This window comes from Pseudoliparis swirei, chromosome 16 (genome assembly GCF_029220125.1).
Source record: "Pseudoliparis swirei isolate HS2019 ecotype Mariana Trench chromosome 16, NWPU_hadal_v1, whole genome shotgun sequence".
NCBI lineage: Eukaryota > Metazoa > Chordata > Actinopteri > Perciformes > Liparidae > Pseudoliparis > Pseudoliparis swirei.
The window spans coordinates 9,163,708-9,188,713 of record NC_079403.1 but is presented as its reverse complement, the minus strand read 5'-3'; the positions used below and the strand labels follow the sequence as shown (position 1 = coordinate 9,188,713).

At 46.9% G+C, this 25,006-nt stretch overlaps 1 protein-coding gene across 2 annotated transcripts; it reads right to left on the bottom strand.

Annotated features, from left to right (window-relative positions):
* Positions 1-365: 365 nt before the first annotated feature.
* dipk2ab (divergent protein kinase domain 2Ab) lies at positions 366-24,312 on the bottom strand. 2 transcript variants are annotated; one of them, XM_056434143.1, is made up of 5 exons: positions 23,927-24,312; positions 23,449-23,526; positions 17,578-18,455; positions 6,602-6,905; positions 366-2,719 (listed from the first exon to the last, which is right to left on the bottom strand). In XM_056434143.1, exons 3-5 carry the CDS (start codon positions 18,229-18,231, stop codon positions 2,373-2,375), a joined length of 1,305 nt encoding a protein of 434 aa, XP_056290118.1. In that variant the 5' UTR covers positions 18,232-18,455; positions 23,449-23,526; positions 23,927-24,312; the 3' UTR covers positions 366-2,372. The 2 variants fall into 2 exon arrangements, with proteins under 2 accessions (XP_056290118.1, XP_056290117.1); XM_056434142.1 differs by lacking the exon at positions 23,449-23,526.
* Positions 24,313-25,006: the final 694 nt, after the last annotated feature.

Below are 25,006 nucleotides of genomic sequence, written 5' to 3'. Positions count from 1 at the left end.
AGCTCCTCTCAATGTTGTGCCTTTAAAATGTAATTTAATTCACTCGTGAAAATTTCACACAAAATTCCACACGGCCACAGTGTAGCGACAAAAAAACGATCTCCCCAAATATGGATAAAAGATAAAGGGCTCGCATCCTCGTTGCGTGGAGAGCACAACAAAGGGAACTCGGGCTCGGGTCCAAATTAGAGAAAAGATGAAGATATGAAAAGATCAAAAGCGAGGAGAAGGAATGAGAAAAAAGGAATAGGAATTGGCAAACACCGACATTCAGCTGCGCCACGCTGAACGAGAGCCAAATGGCCCGCAACTGACATTTCAAATAATAAGAGGGAAAGAGAATCAAGAAGAGTCCACACAGAGCATTTGTGTATATATCTATATATATCTTCATTTATTTTAATATTTAAACCCACTAAAAGTTGTAAATACAACTTTTGAATGAAAGGCACAGGAAAAATAATCAGACAATGCTGATATACCAAAACAAAATTACAGTACAAAAGTGGACAGTTAGTTACGCACGTACAAATCCTTCCAGGTCCGACGGGGAGAACAGAAATATATTTGACACAACAAAAGGAGGGTTGAAAACCAGAAATCCATTAGCCAAACTTCTCTTGATTGCTTTTCCTAACTCGCAGGGATCTCGTCAGCTTTCGGGTCTCGAAGAAGCCAAAATTAACTGCCGTGTCTTCTCGTGCGCCTCGACGTGGAGGCGCTCTTATTCACTCGATTCCTGGGCCGTGCTACACAACACTCCACTGGGCATTCAGCGGCACCAAGATGAAATACAAAACATATGGCGCCCAATTTGAGTTAAGATCTCACGTAATCCATCCCCAAATGAGGCTGCATATGTGATTTTGCTTTCATGCGAGTGTAGAAACCAACCCACCCCCCCAAGCCAAGTCTTTAAATATTAAACAGACATTTCTGGGCTGCTAAATTTTAAAGTCCAAGTCAAAAGCCATTATTGGAGCAAAGAAGTAATTTAGGAGATATTCATTCCCCCTTTTTAACATTTACTTGATGGAGCTTACTGCGCTCTGCACTAGTGGGAGAAGCTTGAGAAAAGGATCCATTTATCAATTACGGACATTTAAACAGAATTTGGCACTGGAGGCCACTACTGCGCTGCTTTATTGTGTTTTCTCGTCCTCTAAAGAATCACTTCTGTTCTGCCCCTTCCATTTAGTTACGCGGTCAAAGAAAAGCACGCCGAGGTCAGTCCGACCAGCATTTATCAATCATAGGGGAGGTTAACAAAGCAGAGGGGATCGTGTGGCATTCTACGTCCAATCTTAGACCGGTATACCTCTGGATTATACCTTATTGATCAATCAGAATGCCGGCCTGCCAGCTCATGTCGGAGCGTGTCCACATTACAGCTCCTTTGGACAGCGCTATTGGGAAACAACTGGAGGGACCGGTGCCGTCACCCTGTACTGCTCATGGTACTTTATACTACATATAGCCTCTTTGGTATAGGCACAACTGCATCAAGGGATCACCACTGTCCAATTATTCCCTTCCTTTTTCCTATGTGCAGCCGTCTCACTCAAATTGAAAAAAAGAAGAAAAAAACACAAAAAAGATGATTACCACAATCCTGGAAATCAAGTGATTGATTTGAGTAGCAGGAAATGAGACTATTGCCATTGAGGGTTTTCTTTTCCTTCTGCATGTAACCCACCCCCCTCTCTACCTGCTGTAGCTCGGCCTTCCCTGCCGGCCGCCAGTAGGAGATTCATGCTACCGCCGCCTTCCCTGCAGCCATGCTACAGAGAAGGGAAAAAAAGCCAATGGCACAGCAAAAATGTAAACGCACCAATGTACTTAAATTCAGCCCTGAATTAAATAATAAAACAAGAACAAATCCTGGGGCAAACTGAAACAGGTGTTAAGATTTAATGTTACAAAACACAACAGTTCTGATGGATTGAGGAGGGGGGGGGGGGGGGGGGTCCGGGCTGCTCTTGTTGCTTGGGGTACTCTGGTAAACGCCTCCCGCAGTGGACTCGGCGCTCCCGCAAACCAGAGGCCTTCCTCGCCCTGAAGCATGGCAGCCCACCTGCGGGGAGAAGAGGGCACCCCCAAATCCCCGTTCCATCCTGGTTCTAACCGGGACCTCCTGGCGGCCCGCCCCTCTCTCACAGGAGCAGAGACGGGATCAAAGCGAGAGTTTGAACAAATCTGCTTTGAAGTTTTGATTCTTACACTTCCTGATGCAAGACCTCGACCGCTTCCTGCTCCGGTGGGCAAAGAGGAGCGAATGACATCATGTACAAGAACCAGAGTCTCGAGAGTTTGGAGCTAAAGAGGCCAGGATCCGGTCTCTCAGTGCGTCCGGCGAACGCCGACTCCATTCATTACCTGGCCGTGGCAGAGGAGGACGCGGCAGCTAGCTGCGTGAGGTATTCACGCAGTTCCTTGGCCGCCTGGAAGCGGCCGTAGTGCTTTTTGGGTCTGGTGCACTCGTCCAACAGGGTCAAGAGTTGCCCGTCTTTGGCTATATGGGCGGGGGGGTCATGGAGGAGGCCTCCAGTGGTGCCCCGCCACGTAGCGAACCGCGACAGCAGGTTCTGGCACACGGCGTAGTAGTTGTGGTCCACCGTGACCCGGGAGCACAGAGAGTCCTTGGAGAAGGACAGGCAGGCCTCCCTGTCGCACTCCTCAAAGCGGCTCTCGTACCACACGTCGTAGTTCTCCGGCTTGTCTGCGGGGAGACGGAGAGGCAGTTCAACGACACACGGCAATAAAAACAGTTATAAAACAAATCAATAATATTTACGTCGTCCTAAGGTGCACAACATTTCAAATGTATGAAAGAAAGAAAGCATCGAGTGAGTCATAAGCTTTCTTTCTTTTCTTACAGCCTTAATCAGGTGTAATAAAGGTTTGTCTGATGAAAATCTAATTGCCTAAATGTTTTATCACAGACAAATACATATATATACACGTATATATATATATATATATACACATATATATATATATAATAACCGTTATTAAATTGTGAAACAGCTATACATGGGAAATTTGAAGGACAACTCATTTGAAGTGATTACCACCAACAGTTTGACTCCATAAGAAAATATTGTGCAAATTATTCGCCAAGAAGTCAACCTGACCAGAATCCGACGGGGCCGAGATGCGGTATTTGACAACCCCGGGGCGTAAACATGACATTATTTCTCAAAGCACACGTCCAAACAACTCTATCTAAAGCTTCATTTGACAGAAATGAAACACTTTCCAGATTTATTGGGCAAATAAAACCCTTTCTCCAGCTCATTTCACATCGCTTTTTCCCCTTGGAGACTTGTGCTGGCAACGGAGGGAGCCAAGGAAATAACCAGGAATGATGGGAGCTATTGGTTTGTGCATTAAAAAGCAGATCAATAACATTGTTGGGGAGGCAGTGGACCCAAAGGAAGCAAACACATCATCAGTGTTTTTGCGTTGTGATGCACTTCACCTCCGGCTCATCAGAACAACTCAATCAAACATCTAGCACTGGCCTGTTAGCCAGGGGCCCCTGTGGCCCCGCGAAGATGAGGGGCACATCAACCTCAATCAGTGAGGGTGATGAGATGGATTGCCACGAGCGCGCGCACACACACACACACACAAAAGGATGTATGCGCATAAGCAGCTGAAAGCAATTAAAGTGTCAGAGCGAGCCTTGAATCAGCACTGATTGACAGGTGGCATCGGGAGAGCGTCCCGTCCGCGTTCCCTCGTACCGACGGACACACAGCAAGAACGGCTAAAGAGACGAGCGGCGAGGAGAATCCTCGAGGACAACGATGAGCACAGCAAGAAAAAATAACTCGACAAAAGGCTAAAAGAAGCCTCCGACCTTTTCATCTGCACCCCGATCCCTCCTGCTCTCCTCTTACGGCGGGCCCCGAGCGCCACAAAGCTCCAGCATCTCCAAAGCAAACGACTTCATTTCCAATTCAAATCAGCGAGCGAGCGGCGGAGGAGGAGGCCGGCCGCCGAGCCTCTCCCGTCTCCTGCCGTGCTCAGGAGCTCCGGCCGGACTGGCTTCACACCTCCGCCTTCCCAAGGCGACACGGAGATGGGACATCGGGCCTGAATCGCTTGTTAGTGCGGCCTTACTGGCTTTCAGGAGCTCCCGGCGGTTTTAACAACACACGCCTGTGTTAGAGTGCATTATTCAATATGAGAGAAAAATAATGTGTGTGTGTGTTTCAAATGCGGGTTGAGCCAGGGAGAGAATTGAGAGCGAGTGAAGTGGGTGTTACATTATAGAGCGTGTGTGAAACCATCCTCAAACACGATAAACTCAATGATGGGGAATGGTTCCTTTCGCACCACCGGACTGCAAACGCACGGCGCCGAGCAATTTAAACTCGGCATGCGCTTCATCTCGCCGATACGTCGCATCAATATGGATTCCCCTTAACGAGAAGAGGGGGACGGCGCACAACTTTCTGCGCGTTTGACTCGTGAATCAATTACCCCCCCCCCCGGACCGATGAGATGCACAACACACCCTTTCGCTTGCTTTCAATCTCAGGCTCTAATTGGAGGGATCACATTCGCGGTTTGTGGAAGTTACCGCGGCCGTTTCCGGCTGCTGTCCGACACAGGGCCCTAACCTCGTAATGCTCATTACCGCCGTCATCCCTCTTCCTCATGCTGGGGCCCGGCACTTTGCTCACACACACACACACCAGAACAAATAAACACTCCCGAGGCTTACACTCTGAATGGCCGGGGTAAGCAGCTTGAGTCGTCAAGCTCTAAATCTGTTGGCCAGACAAAGGGAGTCTCAACCTGGATTGTGCTCCGGGACAGAGGGCTACTGGGACAGGGAGGGAAATTGCAGCTATTGGCAATACGGTGAATATACACACACACCACAGTAATTGCAAAGGAAATCGACTTCAAACTCAAGGGGGGGAAAAAAATACAGGACACAGATACCATGTTACACATCTATATGCATTTGTTTAGGTGTCAACGCTCGTAATTTACCAAAGCGGCACTTAATCCCAGTATAGATTCCTCATAATACTTCCCCTGCAAACTGGAGAAAAAAATATATAAAATACCACACGCGCGTGGAAACTCAACACCTTGCGACAAAACAGTTTATCAATTAATAGGATTTCTGCAGGAAGGGATAATTTAAGAGCCTGACTAGGAGATCGTCCCTCTCTTTGAAGTAGCCCCAGGAAGCAGGACGGGGACGGGGGGGGGGGGGGGGGTGTAGAAACCAGCCCCACTGAGTGTGTGATGTATTGCGCTTTCTGTTCTTGTTATGAAGTTTATTCTGGAGGGGCAAAAAAAAGAGAAGAATCTAGGGCAGCGGAGATGGGTTGTTATCCCAGCGATCTTTGCTTTGATGGGGACGAGCGTGCCGGAGAAACAAGGGCTGCTAAAGAAGTGTTTTCTCAGAAGAGAGGAAGCTTCGAGCCTTTGCAAAGTCGCCCTCAGCCAACTGTCGCACGAGACCTTTTCCTCCAACCTTTGTCGGTGCTTCCTGAGCTCCATTTGGTCGTGTTGACACAGTGCAGCGCTTTCTTCAGGCTGTGAGCGGTGTTTGAATCACACGTTGGCTTTTGAGGTGCTCTGTGACCAGTGGCGGTGCGTCCATAGAGGGCGCTAGGGCGCCGCCCCTCTTAACATTTTGAGATGAAAAAAAATAAAAAATACATCCTGTCAAAAAACATTATATGCCAAATCATTTAAATAGTAAATATACCGTGTAAAGCACGAATCTTGCCGCAGTTATCTAGCTAACAGCATGAAGCTAACCCTGTTTGCAGAGCAGAGCAGCAGAAGGAGACCGAACTGGCATCGAAAACACAACGAAGAAGTTCTGAAAAACAGACACATTCCCTCAAGAATAATGGAAACAGGCTGGTTACAGACATGATTGACTTTAACCAGAGAGTTATGGAGAAGTTTGCCAACTTTAAAGAGAGGAGGCTACTTGTCTTTACAGGAGTGAGTCTGCTCTGTCACCCAATGTAACATGTGATCTCTTTCTGACTCTATTCTGCTCTGAACCTCTTTCATGTGAGGGTGAAACTCTTATTTTGCAAACCTCTGAAACCCAACCCAATGTTTCTTAAAGCTGCTCTGAACCTCTGATGCCCAAAGTTACAGTGTGTTGATAGTTGTTGTTGGACAGTGTTGAGCACGCTGTGTTCTTGAAATAAAGCTTTGTTTTTTACAATATTCTACTCAAAACCTCTTTTCTTCTCATTGTTGAGTGCTATTTAAACCGCGTCGCCCAACTGCGCCCCCCCCCCAAAAAAATTACCAGCCGCCACTGTTTGTGACGAACGGTTGAAGAGGAGGAACCCCCACTGCATGAGTAGACATGTCACCATGACAATAAAGGGCTAATTATCACCTCAAGTTTTAGAGCGGCACCGACCTTTACATGTAAACAAACACCAATTACGGCAATCTAAATGTGTCACGTAGTCTTAAGTGTGAATATCAATACTGTTAGATTAGGTGCATTTATCTTATGTCGCTCTAATGGTAGTAAAAGGTAAAATAAAAAAATATGGAGTTAGCTCTAGTGGGACTGCGTCGGGGTAATGGCACTTACTCTGCTTGATCAGCCTTTTGTCTGCCACAAGAACGTTCTCGGCATCAACGACGATGACCTTCCCGTCGCGCGGGCCGACCGCAAAGTTATCGAAGCTGACATCGAGCAGGTAGAGGGCAAACTCAAAGTCGTTGTTGGTGAGCTGCTCGGCAATGTCCATGAGCTGGCGGGCCAGGTCGACCCTCTTCTCCCAGGGCGCGTTGTAGAAGCTCCACAGCTCCTCGCCCACGTAGTTGACAGCTACCATGCGCCCACAGGCTCCCAGGTACTTGGCGAACGGCCACCCTTCATCCGACGGAAAGCTCTGGGAGGGGGAAAAACAAAAGATACAAAGACGTCAGGCTGCGAAATGTACAGTTGGCTGAAACAAAAACAGAAATAGCCCGTTGGCTTTTAAAAGCAAAGGCTAAATCAGAATTTGCGAGAACCTCCCCGCCGTCAAAACATATTTGTTTAACTGGCACAGAAACCAGTCTCTGAATAAAGACAAAAGAAAAGAAATCCCAGACATCAAAACACAAAGTTACCACGTGCTGCCGTGGGTCATTTCTGAGCCACATTTCTAAGCACAATAGTTGAACATCTGCCAAAGGATCACGTGAAATGAAGCCCGCACTGGGTATAACAGATTACATTTAATAAAAGAAAAGAGCCCTACAGCTACGAGCTGATGGAGGCTGCAGCGCTGACAGAGAACTGGTAGCAGCAGTGAAAAGCCATGCGTGTTGTCATGCAACAGAGGGACAATTTTAACTGCTGCAGGATGTTGGCCATCGTTAATGCCGACAAGAAATCAGATGTATGGCAAGGTCAAAACTGATTAATAATAAAGGCAATACTGCTAGAAGGAAGTTGTATCACTGCTGCTGCACAAAACCGTAATCCCTCTCATATGGACTCTCCTTTGTCGAGCACACACACACCATCAAGTCAAGCGGTAACATCTGCACATATAACGGCAACTTAAATGAGTTGGTGTGAAGCAGCTGCATTTGGGAAGCGTGCTCGGCTCCTAAGGGACCCGATTCTCTGTTTGCTGCTTCCATCTCTCTTTATAAGCTCAGGTGTCTCACACTTTCCACACATCACTTTCTTTTTCCCTGGGTCCATTTTATTGCCCGGGGGGGGGGGGGGGAGTGTGAGAGATGAAATCCCCCATTTCTTTGCAGCCCACACTGGTTTCGCTGCAAGTGAGACGCTCCCATCTTTTACAATAAATCCCTTCTGCCATAGGCCTCAATCTTTCCCAATAAACTCCCCCCTCCATATGTAAGCTTAATGATAGCCCACCACTCCTATGTAACAATTCTCTCCTAGGCTGCCGTTTCTGGCAGGCAGCCGCCGCACAGACACGAGTCTCGGACAAATGCTCACATTTCACAGGAGCCTCGGTAACCCTCCCTCTCTGAAACCCGATGGCATCGGCGATACGGCGGGCAGCGCACCGTGGCGCTGGAGGCGAGCCAGAGGTGTGAACTACGACGACTGCTGCGTCTCACTTTACACTTGTGGTGACGCAATACTTCTCCAGCTTTCAATCTATGCCCAGAGGGGGAAGGGGGAGGCGATTAAAAAAATATATATATATGCAGATGTCCAAACTCCCTTTACATGAAATACAAATTACAGCTGGACCCGTGCCACACATGTCTCCCATGTGGCCCAGTGACAAGGAGACCGTGGCTCATTGAGCGAATTGAAGGTTCACTTGTGCAGCGTCGGGCGTTTCGTCACAGACGCGGCTCTTCTTCACCTTATTTATTACATGCCTCGACTAGGCTGTAATTTGCCAACCGCATCGAAGGCCGAGGCTACGGATCCCTCCCTCGCTATCGAACAAGGTGCAACGAGCGGACCGCATTGAAGGCCGAGGATGCCCGGTGAGGGAGTCCTTGACTGGACTCGCATAGCAAGACATTGGAATTCATCTTAAGGGTGAGCATTCAAGCTCTTAATGCAACTACGACTCAAAGCCTTTTTACACAGGGAGGAAGACCTTTACAGTGGGTGGTGTAAATCTATAGGATCAGCGCATCTCCCGTTTCCATCAGTTTGAAGAAAGATCCGCCACCAAGAGGGGAGGACAATGCAGTCTTGGTCGAGCCCGTTTCCCAAGCGGTGACCCAATCAATTGTGGGCCAGACAAAAAGTCTGTGGAGGAAGCACTACTGGCTCCCAGCAGCCTGTGCCTGTCGTTCTAAGACTTGGCAATGACTCATCCCAAATTCCCCCCCCCAAAAAAAACTCACTTAATAGCATACCTAATGATCTGATGTCGCAAACCCGACAGGAAGGGGAATCTGAGGAAGAAGACATGTCTCACAAAAGTTTTTTAAAAATCCAGCTGATAGGACGGATACGAAGAAACAAAAGTATAATAGCCACTGCACTCCCAAACACAGAGTACTGGCTGGAGAGGAAAGGATCCAGGCTACTCACATGTTGGAAGCCAATGGGCATTCCTACACGAGAGATTTTAGGATTAGAGAATTAACAGGCTAAATATCTAAAATGGCTTTCTAATTTCTGCAGTTGGTATACACACAAGATTAGGTTGAAGCTGGATCAGTTGGGCGCACATCCCCATTAGTCCCGCTTCCCTTTGACCCAGATTCAAACCTCAGATCGCTTTATGCTGCTGCAAATCCAAGCGGCTCTGGGTCTTGTTGACAAAACTTAGCCGGTCCAATGTTACGGCTAAACCTGCTTTGTAAAGCACAATCCTCCCTCCCACCCCTGCAGCGCGGATGGATAAATGTGGGGGAGGGGGGAGGCTGTGGTGGGTATATAGACAGAGTGAAGAAGAGCAGGAGGAGGGAGAGAATACGACAGAGACGGCAAACAGAAGAGACAAACAGAGTGTCTTTCACTGCTCCGGTGGACAGGAGGAATAAACCAGCAAAGACCTGCCTGCTAAACACATCTCTCTCTTTGTTGTCAGGTTGCAGCCTGAATGGGAGCAAAAGTAGAGCAACGGCGGATGGGGGAGGAGGAAAAGGATGAATGCCCTAAGGCTACTTTCGGCTACTGTCAACGGCTGTTATGAGAAGGCCTTCATGTCCGTCCAGCCCTCGTACGCGGGTCTTAACGCAGGCGTCGCTCATTCGCCGCTCCGACGGGCTCAGTGCGCACCGTCAATAACCGGGCCCTGGCAGCTCACACCTATGTCCACGAGCTTCCAAATGCTTCATATGCAATAAGTCTAAAAGGGTCAAAGTACCGAACTGTGTCGGCTGGCACATGGAAGTGGGCACCTGAGCTTCGGATTCAAACTCCTATTGCAAAAGTTTGATAAAATACTCCACGCGTGCTACCAATCATTCTCCCGTGGCGCTCTTTAAACTGTTGCTCTGCAGAAGTCATTAATGCCTGCAATGAGGCGTTGAGGGGGCAGGGAGACACCAAATGGTGGCATGCGCCTAAAATTAGACTTGAGCAGTAATTTTTTTTCAACAACCGCATCATCTTGGCGACCAGTGTAGATTTCTTTTTTTTTGTTAGCAGGGGATAAATTGGAAAGCCCAGCCGAATGCTACACCTACTGCACTCTCCGAGCAGAATTAGGGAGGTACTGTATGTGCGCTTGTATCTTGTATGTGCGAGGACTGCACTGGTAGTGAATTTTACCAGTCGCCTCTGATGATATTGGGCTATTTAAAAAACGCTGAGGGTGCAGGACTGCCAACGTCACATCTCAGCGGCTTTTACGGCTTTAAAAAAGGTCTTATCACTTCTTGTTCCCGTCATTGGATTAAAAACCCTTTTATCTCCTGCTTAGTAAAACCTTCAACTCTAAAACCTGGAACCAAATTCTCCCTTCCTTTTTTTTTTTGGGGTCGAATTTCTCAGTGTTACAGAAATAATGAGCCCGACCCCGGAGACAATGAACGCTGGGGTGGAAAACGGACCAAAACAGAATGGAGTCATTACAGTCGACCTCCCAGTGACTTCTGAGCCTTCGTCTGACTAATCTAATCTTAAAGGTTGTACTGGTGCACTTCAGTAGGAGGGAGGAGGAGGGGAGGGGGGCTGTCTGTCAGTCCCTGTATTACAACAGACACACTGGCATCCTCTTGGGGGGCGTGGGGGAGGAATTGGAGTGGGCTGAAATGAAACAGGGCCACAGACAAATGGGCAGACTCTGGAGGAGAGGATGAAGCGAATAGAGCGAGAGCCACAGGAACACACCTGCGTCCTGACGTCTGCTGACAAAGGCATGCCCTTCTACTGGCCACTGGGGGGAGGGCGTGTGCGTGAGTGTGTGCATGTGTGAGAGAGTTCGAAAGAGGCTCTTTGTGCATGTATGTGTCCGTCGATGTGAAACTGTATTGAGGCATGAGAACATGCAACGTGACCAGGGCTGATAACAACCTCTATTCAGGGGCCGAGTAAACATCAACGGCTCCCAAGACATTGCCTTGGCCGGTCTGCAAAGAACACTGGTCCATAAACACGCATACGATGGACACAGAGCAGCAGTTTAGAAATGAAAGATTTTTTTTTTTTTTAAACGGTTCATCCTGCAACCACAACTACTTAATGCAAAAAGGAAATGAGTAGTTTGCCACCGAGGCGTTCCATGTGTGTTAAAGCCCTGAGCAGGGTGTGGTTTACAAAATGCTCTTTCGCGGGGGAAATTGAACGGCGCCATTGTAAACAAGTTGAGACGGGACTCTGGGGATCAAACGCTAAAGATGTGGAAGCATGGCGGACGGACGCATTAAGCGAGACACAACAGCAGCAACTAAAACGCCCACACTTTCAACCCTGATGCCGCTAAATTATCATTCATCCCGTTTATCAAAAGGGGCTCAGTGTGAAGAAGGGGTCACATCTGCTATGCGAGCCAAACGCTGCAGCGCTGGACTTGAAACGTTGCTTTTCTGTGGAGCTCTCCTGTTCAACTCGTGTGTCTGGAGGCTGTGTCGAACCCCGTCTGGCATTTTGCCGGCCATTTAACTTAAAAATCCAGTTGGTTAGTTTGCAGCGAGAGCTCAGGCCCCACAGGGGAGGTGCCAACTCCTCATCCTGGCACAAGGCATTATCTCCTTCTTCTCCTCACGTCTCCTGCTCCTGCTCATCCCGCTTCTTCCCCCGTCTACCTCTTTCTCTTTGTTCCAACCCCAAAACCTGCAATACGGGGCAGCGATCTGTCCGTTCCCAGATAGACGCCAGCAAATGCCTCGCCAGAGGGGAGAATGTGTGTATGCCTGTGGAGTAGAGATAGAGACCGTATCTGAATTTAGAATAAGACCCGCCCCTTTATTTACCAGACATGCGGTTCAAAGAGTGCAAAGTCACAGTCTGTCAAACTGCCAGCAGTCTTGGGAAACAGGAAAATCGTTAAGGGTAGAGGACTGAAACAAGAAAGGACTGCTGGGTGTGTATGCGTGTGTGTGTGTGTGTGTGTATATGCCTGTCAGTGCGCGAGCATGCATGCGTGAACACCGAGCTCAGATGAGAAATCCAAACCAAGAGGTCAGGTAGATGGGGGCAAATAGGAGCGTGTACAGTGGGCTTGTGCAGCGTGAAGGAACATGCACACGAGTCAGGGCGCTCTGCTGATCAGTGATAGAAATGGGTTCGCTTAGTCCTCGAGTTCTGCAAGACTTCGCTTTATATAGAGGGAGAGAATGAGAGGAGGAAGAGGAACGAGAGCACGCGGCCGTGCTGCTCGGGGTCGCTCGCCGAAAGACCCCTAGCCGACCTGAACCCGAGCCCCTGCGAACAGAGCCACCTCGTAAATCCCCACCACTGGGAAAACGAGGAATGTATTAAGTCATAGCAGTAGTGTTGACTCAGTCTAGGTGGTATTGCCGCCCACACGGTTGAGGAGGAACCCGAGTGAAGCTTGGCCTCAGACCTGAGGACTGTGGGTTGTGGCCTACATCAAGGGTTGTGTATTTCAGATCAGGCGCCAATTACCTCGGGGGCAGCCAGGGGGGGGGCTGCCGGCACTGACCCGGCACTGTGCCCTTTCTGCAGAACGGGGCACACAGAGAAGTTGCCCTACAAAGAGAAATGAACGCTCTAAATGCTAGAAAAGACTTTTAATATATTAATTAGACAATTAATATAATAGGAAGTGACGGCCTCCAGCGTGAACCAAAATAGCTCCGCGGCCAGTTTAAATAGTTTTTTTTTCCCCCACAAATGCAAGGGTGAAAAGGCTCGAGACTTCAGTACATCCCACGCCTCTTATATTAACTCTGACAGGAGCAAGGTGCTTTAATGCAGCGGTCGGTTTTATTACTGCAGACAAGCTGGTGTGCTAAAAAGCATAATCTTCCTTTACATTAAGCCCGAGGCTCTCCAGGGGACACCGCACCGTAAAGAACCACTTGTTCCCGATCCATATTGGCCATCTTAAGGAGCCCGGGGAGAGCTGTGAATGTGGTCTGACTCTTCAAAGTTACAGAACTGCATCTTCAGGATCTGGGAAAGGGGGTAGGTTGGTGTGCACGCTGCAACACCAGGAAGCTTTGGATTGGTGGGGGGGGGGGGGAATCTAAAAAAGGAGCTGGTTGGTGTGTGTGTGTGGGAGGGGTTCAGCCACAGGCATTTAACTAACCAAACACAGCTGTCATGCATGTGTGTTTGTGAAATAAAATATATGCGTGTGTATGTGTCTGTGTTTTGAGAGAAAGAGAGAAAGGATTATGGTAACACAAGAAGGCTGGCTCATTCAAATGGAGGAAAACACCACAAGGCTCGGGTTTGTACAACACCCCCTCCCCCCCACTCCTCTTTCCACCAGGGCCTCCATCCAACGAGGGCAGCCAAGAGAGGGGAGTCGGGCCCAGATAACTCCCCGTCTTATCCTAACAGGATTCAGTCCGTACACAAAGGCCGATACGAATAATGAAAGGGGGTTTGGGAGCACTTGAAGCAGGGTTAAGCGGCGTACACAACCTCCTCTCTTATGTGCCAAGAGCATCGCAATCCCCCAGATCCAAAAACAAAAGGTTCTAATCAAAGACTAGCAACTTAAACACTATTTACCAGTAGACCTCAGCCACTGAGCCGGCCTCAGAGACAGAAGCCTCTCACTTAAGCCGGGATAGAATGCAGTGTCTGTGAGCGACTGGAAAGACATCAATCAAACTAAAAACAAAACAGGCTTTGATCCTCTTTGAAAAAGAGGCATGACCCAGAAAGCCAGACCGTACAACTGCAGAGTTGTTCCCGCACAGACGACATGGCGGCTGACATTCTGTGCAGGTGGGCAATAAGAAGATTTTTTTTTAAATACACTATTCCAGACATTTTGTGATCCACCTTACAAACGTTTCATTTCACAATTGTAATTTCTCATGTTTCTCCAATATAGACCACATTGTTTTGTGTGTGCGACTATGGGTCAGTGGGTAGCAGGTCCGTCTTTCAATCAGGGGGTTGGTGGTTCAATCCCCGCCCTAGTCGATGTGTAGGATTGTAAGTTTGGATAAAAGCGTCAGCTAAATGTAATGTAATTTTGTTTTACGCATTCCAATACATCCAAAACACCACATGCATGGAGACATGGCCTCGAATGACAGAATAAAACAAATCTTCGTGAAAAGATTTATTGCAAAGCATTTTTTGTCCGCCATATTTTAAAAACCAGCGTTCGTCATTTTACTGGTGTAGGTATGTCGCGCATCTGCTTACGACCAGAATTCATTCAATTTCTTCGAAAATAAAAGTCACGGTTCAGGAGGTCACCGTCGAGCTCACACCTTTTGCCTCATTTTGTGCCAAAAACCACCCGGAATTTACACAGTTTACTTTGGCTTCATTTCCCAAAGTGGACGAGCATTGTCATAGATCACGCAGAGCCTCATTAGATCATAGCATACTAAAAAGAGGGACCCTCCTCCCCCCTTTGCGAAAATTCAAACAAGCTGCTAGCGTGTTGCGCAAAGCGCTGTGAATGTTTACTTCACATTTGAGTTAATATGCAGCTGTCAACGATGTTCGGGGGAAAGTTGAGATAAGGTCATCCATCCGATCTCTCTTTCGCCTCTCCTCCGATAAAGGATCAGTGTCAAGACGCCCGTGTTCTGGGGGGTAGGGGATGAGAAGAAGAAAAAAGACTATCATGGGAGAGCTTCGTGCCTTCTGACGAGCATGTCTTTGTCAGGTGAGGGCGCGTGTTGAACGAGGTGGTGGTGGATTTGTGGGAGGCGGGGTGAGATGGTAACAAAAAGAGGAAGAGCGAGCGCCGTCTGGGAGAGCACAGATTTTGAGTCGGAGTTAACACCGCAGGCCCGTCGCATCCTATTCTCAGCTTCGCTGAGCAAGACGGGGCTGAGGACCAAAAGGAGTGGGAGCACAGTCACGTGCTCCTGGCCAACCCAGCGAGCTTAATGATTTGGAAAGGAGGACAAGGCGGAATCAAACTAATTTAAAGCTGCGCCAGATACTTCATCAAACATCACCATCGCCTGATGAAGCAGCGAGTCACATGGCCGAAAGGAGCGAAGCCAAGGAAGGCAAATAAGGTTCTAGGCAGGGAACTCGAGAGGAATGAATTGCTAAATTGTCACGCAAACCAAGTCACTGTCCAACGAGGGGTACAAATTAAACGGTGTCATGCAAGTTATCGGGCTGGCAAAGAGACAACCCCGCCATACAAACGGATGCATGACTGCCACACAAAACCTCTTCGACACAAAGATAAAGATGCACAAGGTGCCCCTCATTGGACAAGAATGTTGTCGTCGTTTTGTCTTCCAAACATATCGTTGCCCCCAAAGCCAAATCAGCTTCCACGTAACCCAGTGGGGCTGGTGTAGGCGTGTGGGAGTGATTGCACACTTGTGTACTGCAGATCACACAGAAAACGCAGTGCTTGACCCGAAACACAGCAGATTGTTTCCCACTGACAAAGAAGGTCTGGCTTCTCATAGTGAAACGTGGCAGATTTACTGCCCGTGGCTTCAAGACTGGAAACTGAAGTAAGTGCAGCTCACAGAGCAGACAGCAGAAACATTATTGACATTATCCAACTGGATAAAGCCAGAGGAGAGAGAGAGTTGGAAAAATCAATCCAAAACTTAACTGATGACAGTTGGAAATCATTTACACTAAATTTAGCAAACTTATTATCAGAGCCATACCGACCTATCCAGCTTACTGCAGCTGTGTTTGACGATGAAGCAGAATGAAACATCGCCTGACGTGACAAACTGAGATCAGGTTTCATTTAATTACCGGTGCCAAAAACCACATTCCTCTACCTTTTGTTGAAACCAGTCCCCCACACAGTTGCACTCACCTCCTGGGCTAAAAGGAGCACATGATGTTGTCGAAGAGCATGTCTCTTATTTAATCTCTATAGACACCATTAATTCTTTATGGTCTACTGCTGCCCAACCTTGTGTAGAAAGATCCCTGGGAAAAATGTTCTCCTAACCTTTTGAGTTCAGTGACGCTGAAGAACAGTCAGGCGCTGTGATTCTCTGGGATTGTCTGCCACATTTCTGAGTTTATTACCCATCCATATAATCCGTGCCCAGTCGGTTACCTCTGGCCTAGTTCTTACACTCGACCTACCGTTCTTTCTTTCCGATGTACCCGCAGGTCACAAGTTCAGCACGGGATCAACAATTCATGAGTCCCTGTAAACGTGCGAAGAAAGCCGTTGAAAAAAAGCACGCGCATCGTGTGTTGGCGTGCGGTGTCTGCCGCTGTGTGAGAGATGAGGATGGGGGAGGCGGGGAGATTCATTCATCCAGCCTTTGGACTCGGGCATAATACAGTTAAAAACCCTGATCGAATTATCTGGCCGTAGTTTGTGGAGCGCACACAAACAGAGGGGGAAAATATCGCAGAGAATGACAGAGGAAAAGGCAAAAATGAGAAAGAAACGTGTACAAAGGGCGAGGGCGAAGTGACCCCAAAGGCTAATCAGATTTTATAGATCAACCGGAATAAAAGGCCGAACTCGTCTTTTGTCCTGAGAAATGCCCGGAGGTGTCCGGCTCCATTGTAGGGGGGGTTGGCCTGCATTAGTAATTGAATGTCTACACGGGCCTTGACCATCGTTGTTCGGACACGGGCAATGCCAGATTGAAATTGATTAGCCGATTGTAAATCAGTGAGCAAAAAGGATATGGACATATATGATATACAGTATGGCTGCTCTGACATGCAGGATGAAAGTTCAGACGTCGTAATTTTACTGTGTCAAAGCAAGACAATTACATTTATTATCAGGCGGCCTTTTTTAAAAAGATTTCTAATGTTACGGCGTATTATTTATATTATTATTAATCCAGCTGTGTGAAAAAAGTGTTGCGCAATCTGTCGAGTAAAAAAATAAACCCGTTAAGGCAAAACAAATAGTTCAACTAAATCATGGTTAAAAGCTTTTATTTTGAAATATTAGCAAAGGACTTAGATGTATAGGTATTAATATCAGTCACGTGCCATCTCCAACAAATGAAGTGAGTCCAGTGGACACAGACGTATATTAAAATAAAAAACTAATCGGACCATTTAAAAGATGCATTATTGAATAATTCAAAACTGCCCTACATAGTGTAAAATATGCAGTATTGCCGCCAGCGAAAAGCTCATCTTTTGGGAGGCCACGCTTAAACCTTTCTCTATTCTAAGCAGAGGAACACGCATGCTCCAGATAGCTGACGCATAGTCTCGATGTAGCCTAGAGTTTAGGGAGGGGTGTAATGGAAGAGGAGAATTCCCACCCTGTAATTTACTGGGGGCTTTGTGGGCCAACACCCTGGCTTGTTTACTGACGCTCTTATCCTCTTTGTAGCAGAGGAAATCCAGGAGCCGTGCCTCATCAACAACTCTGAAAACACCTGGGGCCACAGATCAGCTGACGGATACCTCTTTGAAAGAAATATTGCATCTTAATAAAGAGAGTAATAGTCAAACATCAGTCAACACGACATAATAAATAGCCTTAAAAAGCATAAAATGGTAACACACACACACACAACAGTGAAACAAAGTTTAAAACAGACCTGTAGTACGAGTGGCTCCGGGTTGAACGCCAAAGTCATGAGCAGCTGCATTCGCTCTGTGTCCTTCAGGTTCTTTAGCAGGAAGCTCCCAGAGTCTTTGGTCTCAGCATACCTGCGGACCACGCGGTCCAGCAGCCTCTGAGAGGGGCAGTGCACCAGGTCTGACCAGCCCTCCACCACCTCCGGCGTGAGCAGACGAACGTCGCCGTTGATCCGGGCGAACTCGGTCTTGTACATGGCCTGGATGAGGTCACAGCGCGGCCTGCCCGTGGCCCTCTTGCAGATTTTCTGGTCTATCTCGGCGAGCTCCTGGTTGGAGCCGAGCCGTTTGAGCACCACGCGACGGGTGCCCTCCCTCGGCTCGCCGTACTGCGCGAAGAAAACGTTCTTGACGTTGAAAACGTCGAGGAATCGCAGGCGACCCCAGGTTTCAAAGGAAACCTGGCCATTCATGAACTTGCGGCACCAGCTGGTACCGAAGCAGGCGGGACACTTGTTGAGGTTGATGAAGCGTCGGTCGGTGAGCTCATTCTTCTGGAAGGAGGCGAACAGGTTGTGGGTGTTCATCAACAAGATGGCAAACAACCCCACGACCAATAAGAGCTTCAGACAGCGGTACAGGCGGCCGAGTTTGAGAGGCAGGAAGCGCAGCATGATGGTGTGGGGGGGTTTGTTGAGGGATGGGGGAGGGGGAGAGGTATTGAGACGATCGTCAGGGAGCACGCCTCAATGCCTCCCCGTCATGGTGTACCGGGGTAGCTTCTAAAGCGGCAGGTCGGGGCAAGGTTGGCACAGCTGCCCCGTGCCAGTCTCCGGTAGCGGCCAGTGAGTCATGTTCCCCCTTCTTGGTGTTTGTGTGCAAACTCGAGCCAGCAGGCCTGAAATCAAGCAAAGAGAGGGAGTCTCATAACAGCAGGGAAAAATGAAACGGCTACATTTCACAAAAACACGGACATCAAATAATACGTTCCTCGGTCCTCAGATGATGAAACTAACAAAAAACACTCATGCTTGTACCCAACTGCCTGTCAGAGCGCTTTCTCTTTGGGAAATGATGTATTGTATACTGCCCCAATATAAAAGATAAAGAGAAGTATGTAAAAGGAAAAAAATAAAGTTTCAATGATTCAATTAAAAAGGAAATGTACAACATTCTCTCCCAGTATAAATAAAATGTCCTGCACTGCGAGGATGACTCCCCAGAGGACCTTCCTCAGCCAGAAGTATCCATCACTTTTCCTTTCGACGCACAGTACAATAACACGCCTCCTGAACACCGCAATAGTTACACCGAACTCAGAAATTGAATCGTACATTTTTTTCTTCTTCTTCTCGCTTTAAAAATGGAGAAATCTCACGCTGAGCAGTTTAACCTTTGATCAGAGTTGCCCTGCTCCGTTTTAAATCGGGCTTTGAAGTCGTTTCTTTGAAAATGGCTGGTGTCACTAAAATAACGTGTGGTTGAGGGGGTGAAAGAATCTGTGAATGCGTGTATTAGGCATATCGATGTCAGCAGAAGAGGGAACGCTGAGAACTAAGCACGGGAGAAAAAGAGACAACAATCGGGATTCACAGCACAAGGAGGAGGGTCCAAGAAGCCTTCCCCACTAAGCCCGCCCACGATGACGCCTTGCTTTTTTAGCAATGAGCCTTGTAAGTCGCTTTAAGAGAGACAATGACTCGGGCCATGCAAATTAGCAATCCTCAATTAGAGCTCATTAGGACATGCCTATTAGGACCGCTGACTTGAGAGGGCATGGCGAACAAGCGCTCACACTCGTGTGACTAGTGTGCGTGTCGCTGGGTTCCTCTCGCGGTTCGCTTTCAGATCGAAGTGGCTGAGATGCGGAAAAACACGGGGGGCTCGAGGCGGCCAAGAGTGATGTGCAGCTGCGGAGTGTCAGATAAGAAGCTGAATATACTAGTTTTTACCTCACACACCCTGTCTGAATATACACCGAGCAGATCAGGCAAACATCACTTGTGTAAAAATAGGCCGTATCCCGAAAAGGGGAACTACAGATGGCTGCACTGCATATATTTTGAAGAACAGAAAAATATGACTCATGCATTCATTTATTTGTTGTCACCACAAATCTAAAAGTCAGGCGATGTGACTGAAAGATGATCATATGCTTTGCTGTACTAAATATATATATATACACTATTTCATGCCCACATGGATCTGATTAATCTTAGAAGCAAGCTATGTACAAAAAAATCAATTATTTTTATTTAGTCTGAAACAGCATTTCATTGGGCAAACTAAATGAAGGAACTGAACATCAAGCCGACTTCAACAGAATGCCTCCAGTGTGATAAATGAACAATAACCCCTCAGCCGCATCCATTCAGAAAGAGCTGAGAGGCTGCCACTCATTTATTAATGTGAGAAATTAATTCAAATTCTTCAGGATATTCATATTAAATTGGGAAAGGAAGATGAGTGAGAGATGGTAAAGAAAGAAACAAGTCTGTGTGAAGAACCACCGAAAACAACAACTTCAATCGGAGCCAAAAGGATGTGTGCCTCGTGCCTCTTTCTACGGGGAGCGAGGGGAAGCCGATTGCTTCAGCGGAAAACTGAATATCCCGTTGCTATAAGATCTCGATTCAAGTGTCATTTAGCACCTAACAGAGGCAGTCACACCACAGACGGAGCTGCGAGATCTCGAGTGGAGCTATGCGATTTAACTAGGATCAGCAGACGGCTCAAAAAGGACGAAACATAACCTCAGCCAGGCCCAGAAGTTGATAACCCCATTCATCCTAAGGCCGAGAGCCAGGGCGAGCTGGAACAAGCCCCCAGAGGGAGTCATGAGATGCACGAGCCGCCTGGCGTGGACGGGAAGGAGACCTGGCCTCCTCCTCTCCAGAGAAAGCTCGAGGCCACGATTACCTTTGGAGCGTCACCTGGATTATGTCAGTGATCGTACTAATTGCTGAAGTGTAAAGTATAAGCCACACGCTGCATTTTGTTTATTAAGGAGACAAAAAGCTGTTTAAATGCAGTGAATTGCACGAAAGGTGCCACCGATGGCTTATCCTTGATCCTGTACTTTTGTTTAGCACGAGGCAAGCGAGTATAAGAATTGAGGCGCTACTTGATTAGACTTTTTATAGCCTGCTGCTGCTGCTTCTACACAAAGTAATAAGGCCAACGCTTTCAACTGTATTGGAGAGATGCATTGTCATCTAGGACGAGGAGATTTTTCCCCTGGCGATTACCCGACAAGATGGCTTTTATTTTTGATTAATTTTACACCTGCAATGCGATCACTATTTAGCTATACCTCACCGTCTATTGCTGCATGCCATTCCAAGACAGAGGTATCCAATGGGACTGGCAGAGGGAAGGCAGACTGCATCGAGCTCATGGTTGCCTATACTTGTATTTGATACGGTCAAAGTTCACTTAAAGCTCTAAATTGAAGCCAGATGCTGTGTGGTCCCACACAGATGTTACCCGCCAGAAGAGAAGGGCAATGAAACTTGAAGCAGTATTTGCTTCTGGATAAACCTAATTCTAACCACAGAAAAACATGTGTTTTAAATTACCCCTCCCCCACCCACGGTGCCTCTGCGAGGAGCATTGCAGGAGGAAAACCTGGTTTAGCGCAAGCACCAAAATTACCTCTCATTACACACACAGCCACTGCCTAAACTGGGGCAAGAGGTTTTTCAGCATACAAAGTTTTTCAGCTACAAAGTACTGCGGTGAGCACTTCGAAAAGAGGCAAAGAAAAGAGGGCAAATCAAAGGATGCCTGACTCCTCATGCATGGGAGACGAGTCTCGCATTCAAAATGTTCCAAGCTTGGCAGATGTTAAGGGCTGCAAAACGGCTCATTACTGAGACTGAGAAGGCACAAGATGAAGCAATAGGCCCCATATTGGCTTAAAACAGAATGTCAAAGGTCGCGACAGAGGAAGATAAAATTGTAATAGCCTAATATTTTAAGTTTTATTAAAACTTAGATTTTGTCAGGAATAACTCAGAAGAAGGAAGGTATTGAAAAGGAAAATGTCCACCATGAATAACCTTTTCCACAGCTCATTGTGCAAAGCTGGTTTCAGATATTGGCGTACGAGGGCAAGGCTACCGTCGGGCTAACCCATTTCCTTCACTGCACCTGAGGCTAAACTTCATTAGGATATAATGAAGTCAAGTCGCACACACATGCCCGATTAATTCCACCGGGTGCGCAAACGAGAGTGCAAAAGACAAAGTGTTGAAAAGCACTGGATGGGGCTGGGGGGGAAAATACAGCGCAAAAGATATCACTAATGCATAGCAAATGGCCATCAAGGTGAGAGGAACCGAGTTATTGCTCTTGTGATGGAGATGAATGGAAAGAGACCACAAGCATACAGAGTAGCAGTCCTCCATCTCTGAGCGGATGCAAACAAACACACGGACGCCTCTACCCACCGAGTCCGCCGGCGTTGCCACCAAAACCGAGTCAAAGCTCGGAAAGAGCCCCCATCTTCCATTTCAATGTGCTGGATAGAGGCACTACTGTTGCCAAGGTTATCAACCGGGGGAGTGAATAACGTTAGATAGAAAGAAAGAAAACATTCAGACGCCACCAGAATGCCTCAGTACATCAAACAAATAGACGGTGACGGATATACAAACGCCACAGTCGCCCACCTAATGGAACGTTCAGTCTTCGGAAGATAAGCAGCAATTTGCCGAATCCCAACATGAACATTAAACCATTCATCTCTGGCCAAAACCAAACAATAGAGGTTTTTATTAGGAATATCAATGATATCCACCAAACTGATGGAGCCGTTTGGAAGGGCGCACTTGCATGGGGAGACTTGCTCTGGATTCTTCCAACTGATAAACATCTTTTGTTTACTTTAAACAGCTGCACATTTTCACAAGACAGCATCATTCTGGAGGAGTTTAAAGTTGGCACACATTTAAATATCATGTTAATTCCATTGCTAAAACAACCGTGTCATCTAACTGAAGTTACACTTGGATTGATTAAGACAAGATGTCAAAACAAGCTTTCGTTTTAAACAAATGGGAAATATGTTTGGAGAGAGGAGGGATTGATGATCTGACAAAGGAATAATTTAATTTAAGGTCACTCCTAATTAAGCTGCATGTGTTGTAGGAGTTGCTCTATCAGAGTTGGATTTGGTGAGTTTGAAGGTCAAAAACTAGAATATGCTGCAGAGCACTGAAAAACATTCAAATCAACAAACAGCAGAAAATCTGAAGTGTTTCAAATTGGTCTATTTTCAAACTTCCATGACCAACCTTGGAGCAAGGCTCCACAATTTGTCACCCGTTATGACAAATTGAAATTTGTTCTAAGCAGCCCGCTCTATTCATTGGACAGTAAAGAGAAAATAAAAAGGACTTATCATAGACTTTGTCTAAACCAAACAGTAGCACAGTGTGTAATCATGTATTTTTATTGGGAGAACTCAAGGGCAGAAGTTCACTAAAAGCGTGCAATTACAGACATCTCATGGTCAGGTCAATTGAGGCAGGATTTCAATAAACCTCATTAGTTTCCACATCTGTGCATTTCTACCTGACATGCAAACGTCTCAATCTGCCGTTTGCTCATGCAGACAAAACAAATATACCAAATCAATCTAAATGAGGGTGGCCTATGAGAGACATGTGGAGATCCTTTCACTGGAAATAGGATGCAATGCAAATACATGTTTTGTTGAAGAAATAATTGTAATCATGTTTATTTATATATATACTTTTTTCTATGTGAATAGTGTCTCAAGTCAATCAAATATCTTCTCATGTCATCATTTATTGCTGCTATAATATATGTTCTGCACACACACGACCAAATTAGTATATATTTAGAAGTATAAAAGAGACACTAACCTGTATAGTGTCAGTCATTAAGTTGCGTTTAGGTACCAGTGGTGGACACGATTATTGCGCTTCAAAGAAAAGAAAAAGCTGCCAAAAAGAGATACGGCGTATAATTACATGGCAGGGAACGAGACGCCGAGATAGCTTCTGTTGTAACCAAACGCCATCACCAGCATGTCGAGCATCTGATAACATAGTGTGTTCCTCCCAACAACAACAAAAAACACGGTCCTCTCTGGCGTTATCATGTCATCAGTCCTGAGGTAACGTTAGCAACAGTGACGCTCCGAGTGTCGCGCACGCTCTCACGTTTGAAGGCTACATACTGAAAACAACCAATAAAATAAATGAGAGTTTACGCTTTAGTCGAGTAATCAAGTCGAGATTGAACAATTCACATTTGGGGCCAATTGCCACTATAAAAAAAAAGGGGAGCTTAGTTCAACGTGAACGCGGTTTTGCAACGAGAAGAAACACTGAAACAAACCTGTGTGACTTTTCCCGTCTCCCTCCGGGTCCGTAGTAGGACTGAAACGCTCAGCGCTCAGTTGATATCATTCTTTAAAGTTGCGGCTGCCTGCGGCGACGCATACTTAAAAAAATCTTCGCCGACGATGCGAGTGAGCCGCAAAACAGCTTCTTCAGTGCTCGACGGAGACCGCTTCTCAGGCAAACTCACACGGGTCTCCCCGTGTCTAGCTCCCGGGGTATCGAGCCAGCTAGCCTGCTAGCTGTTGGAATAAACAGTTGGGATGTCGAGTCTTAACTCTTCCTACACCGACTTTTTCTGACCGGACGACACGGTCCTCTTCACAAAAAAAGACACAGACGTCTGCGTTGTGCGAGTCCCTTTGTGGCCACTGAATTGCCTTCTTTTTCTCTCCTCTCGGGCAGCGGCTCACTCCTCTCCAAGACCACAATGGGTTGTGTTTGGAGTCTTTTCAACACCAGCCTCTTTGCCTTTTACGACACCCGCCGTCCGTTTACGGCAGCGGTTGCTAAGCGAGTATTCTAATATTGTCTTGTCTGGAATACCGCCCACAGTGCAAAGTTTGCCCAAATAGCTATGTATTTAGTTCTCTCTTCGTGCCGCCGTCAATCTAAAAGCGACATTTGACGGAAGACAGTCACAAAAGCGAATAATGAACGTTAACAGCTTTACGTGCAACACAAATGCATGTGATCAGAATACAAATGCTAAACACAAAGTGGTAGATTAATTAAAAGAACAACATACAATACTGCAGTTCATAGAAAGAGGTTATGTACAAAATAGTGCAGGCATACTGCAGTCATAATGGAGAGCTTGAATAAAGCATTGTGGCCATAACTGAACTGAGAACAGGTGTCAGTGTCAGAATTGAACTACAAACTTGATTATGATGAGATCATCCTGCAAAAATAACGTAGAAAAGGGATAACTGTTGATACATATTTAATTGCATTGTGAGCCGAGCTTCATATAAAAAAACAGCCCCTTTGTTTTCAGACAACATATTAGGAAGTTGGTCCACGCCATCAACTGCATAATAAGACCAGTGTACCTAATTCAATCATGTTAATGTAT

What these genes read in the sequence shown, in the direction of transcription:
- dipk2ab (XM_056434143.1), bottom strand. Translation starts at nt 18,231, where the DNA reads ATGCTGCGCTTCCTGCCTCTCAAACTCGGCCGCCTGTACCGCTGTCTG. An exon ending in CGGAGCCACTCGTACTACAG is followed by an intron (nt 6,906 to 17,577) that starts GTCTGTTTTAAA and finishes TCCCCCTCCCAG; the next exon opens with AGCTTTCCGTCGGATGAAGG. An exon ending in CAAAAGGCTGATCAAGCAGA is followed by an intron (nt 2,720 to 6,601) that starts GTAAGTGCCATT and finishes GTCTCCCCGCAG; the next exon opens with ACAAGCCGGAGAACTACGAC.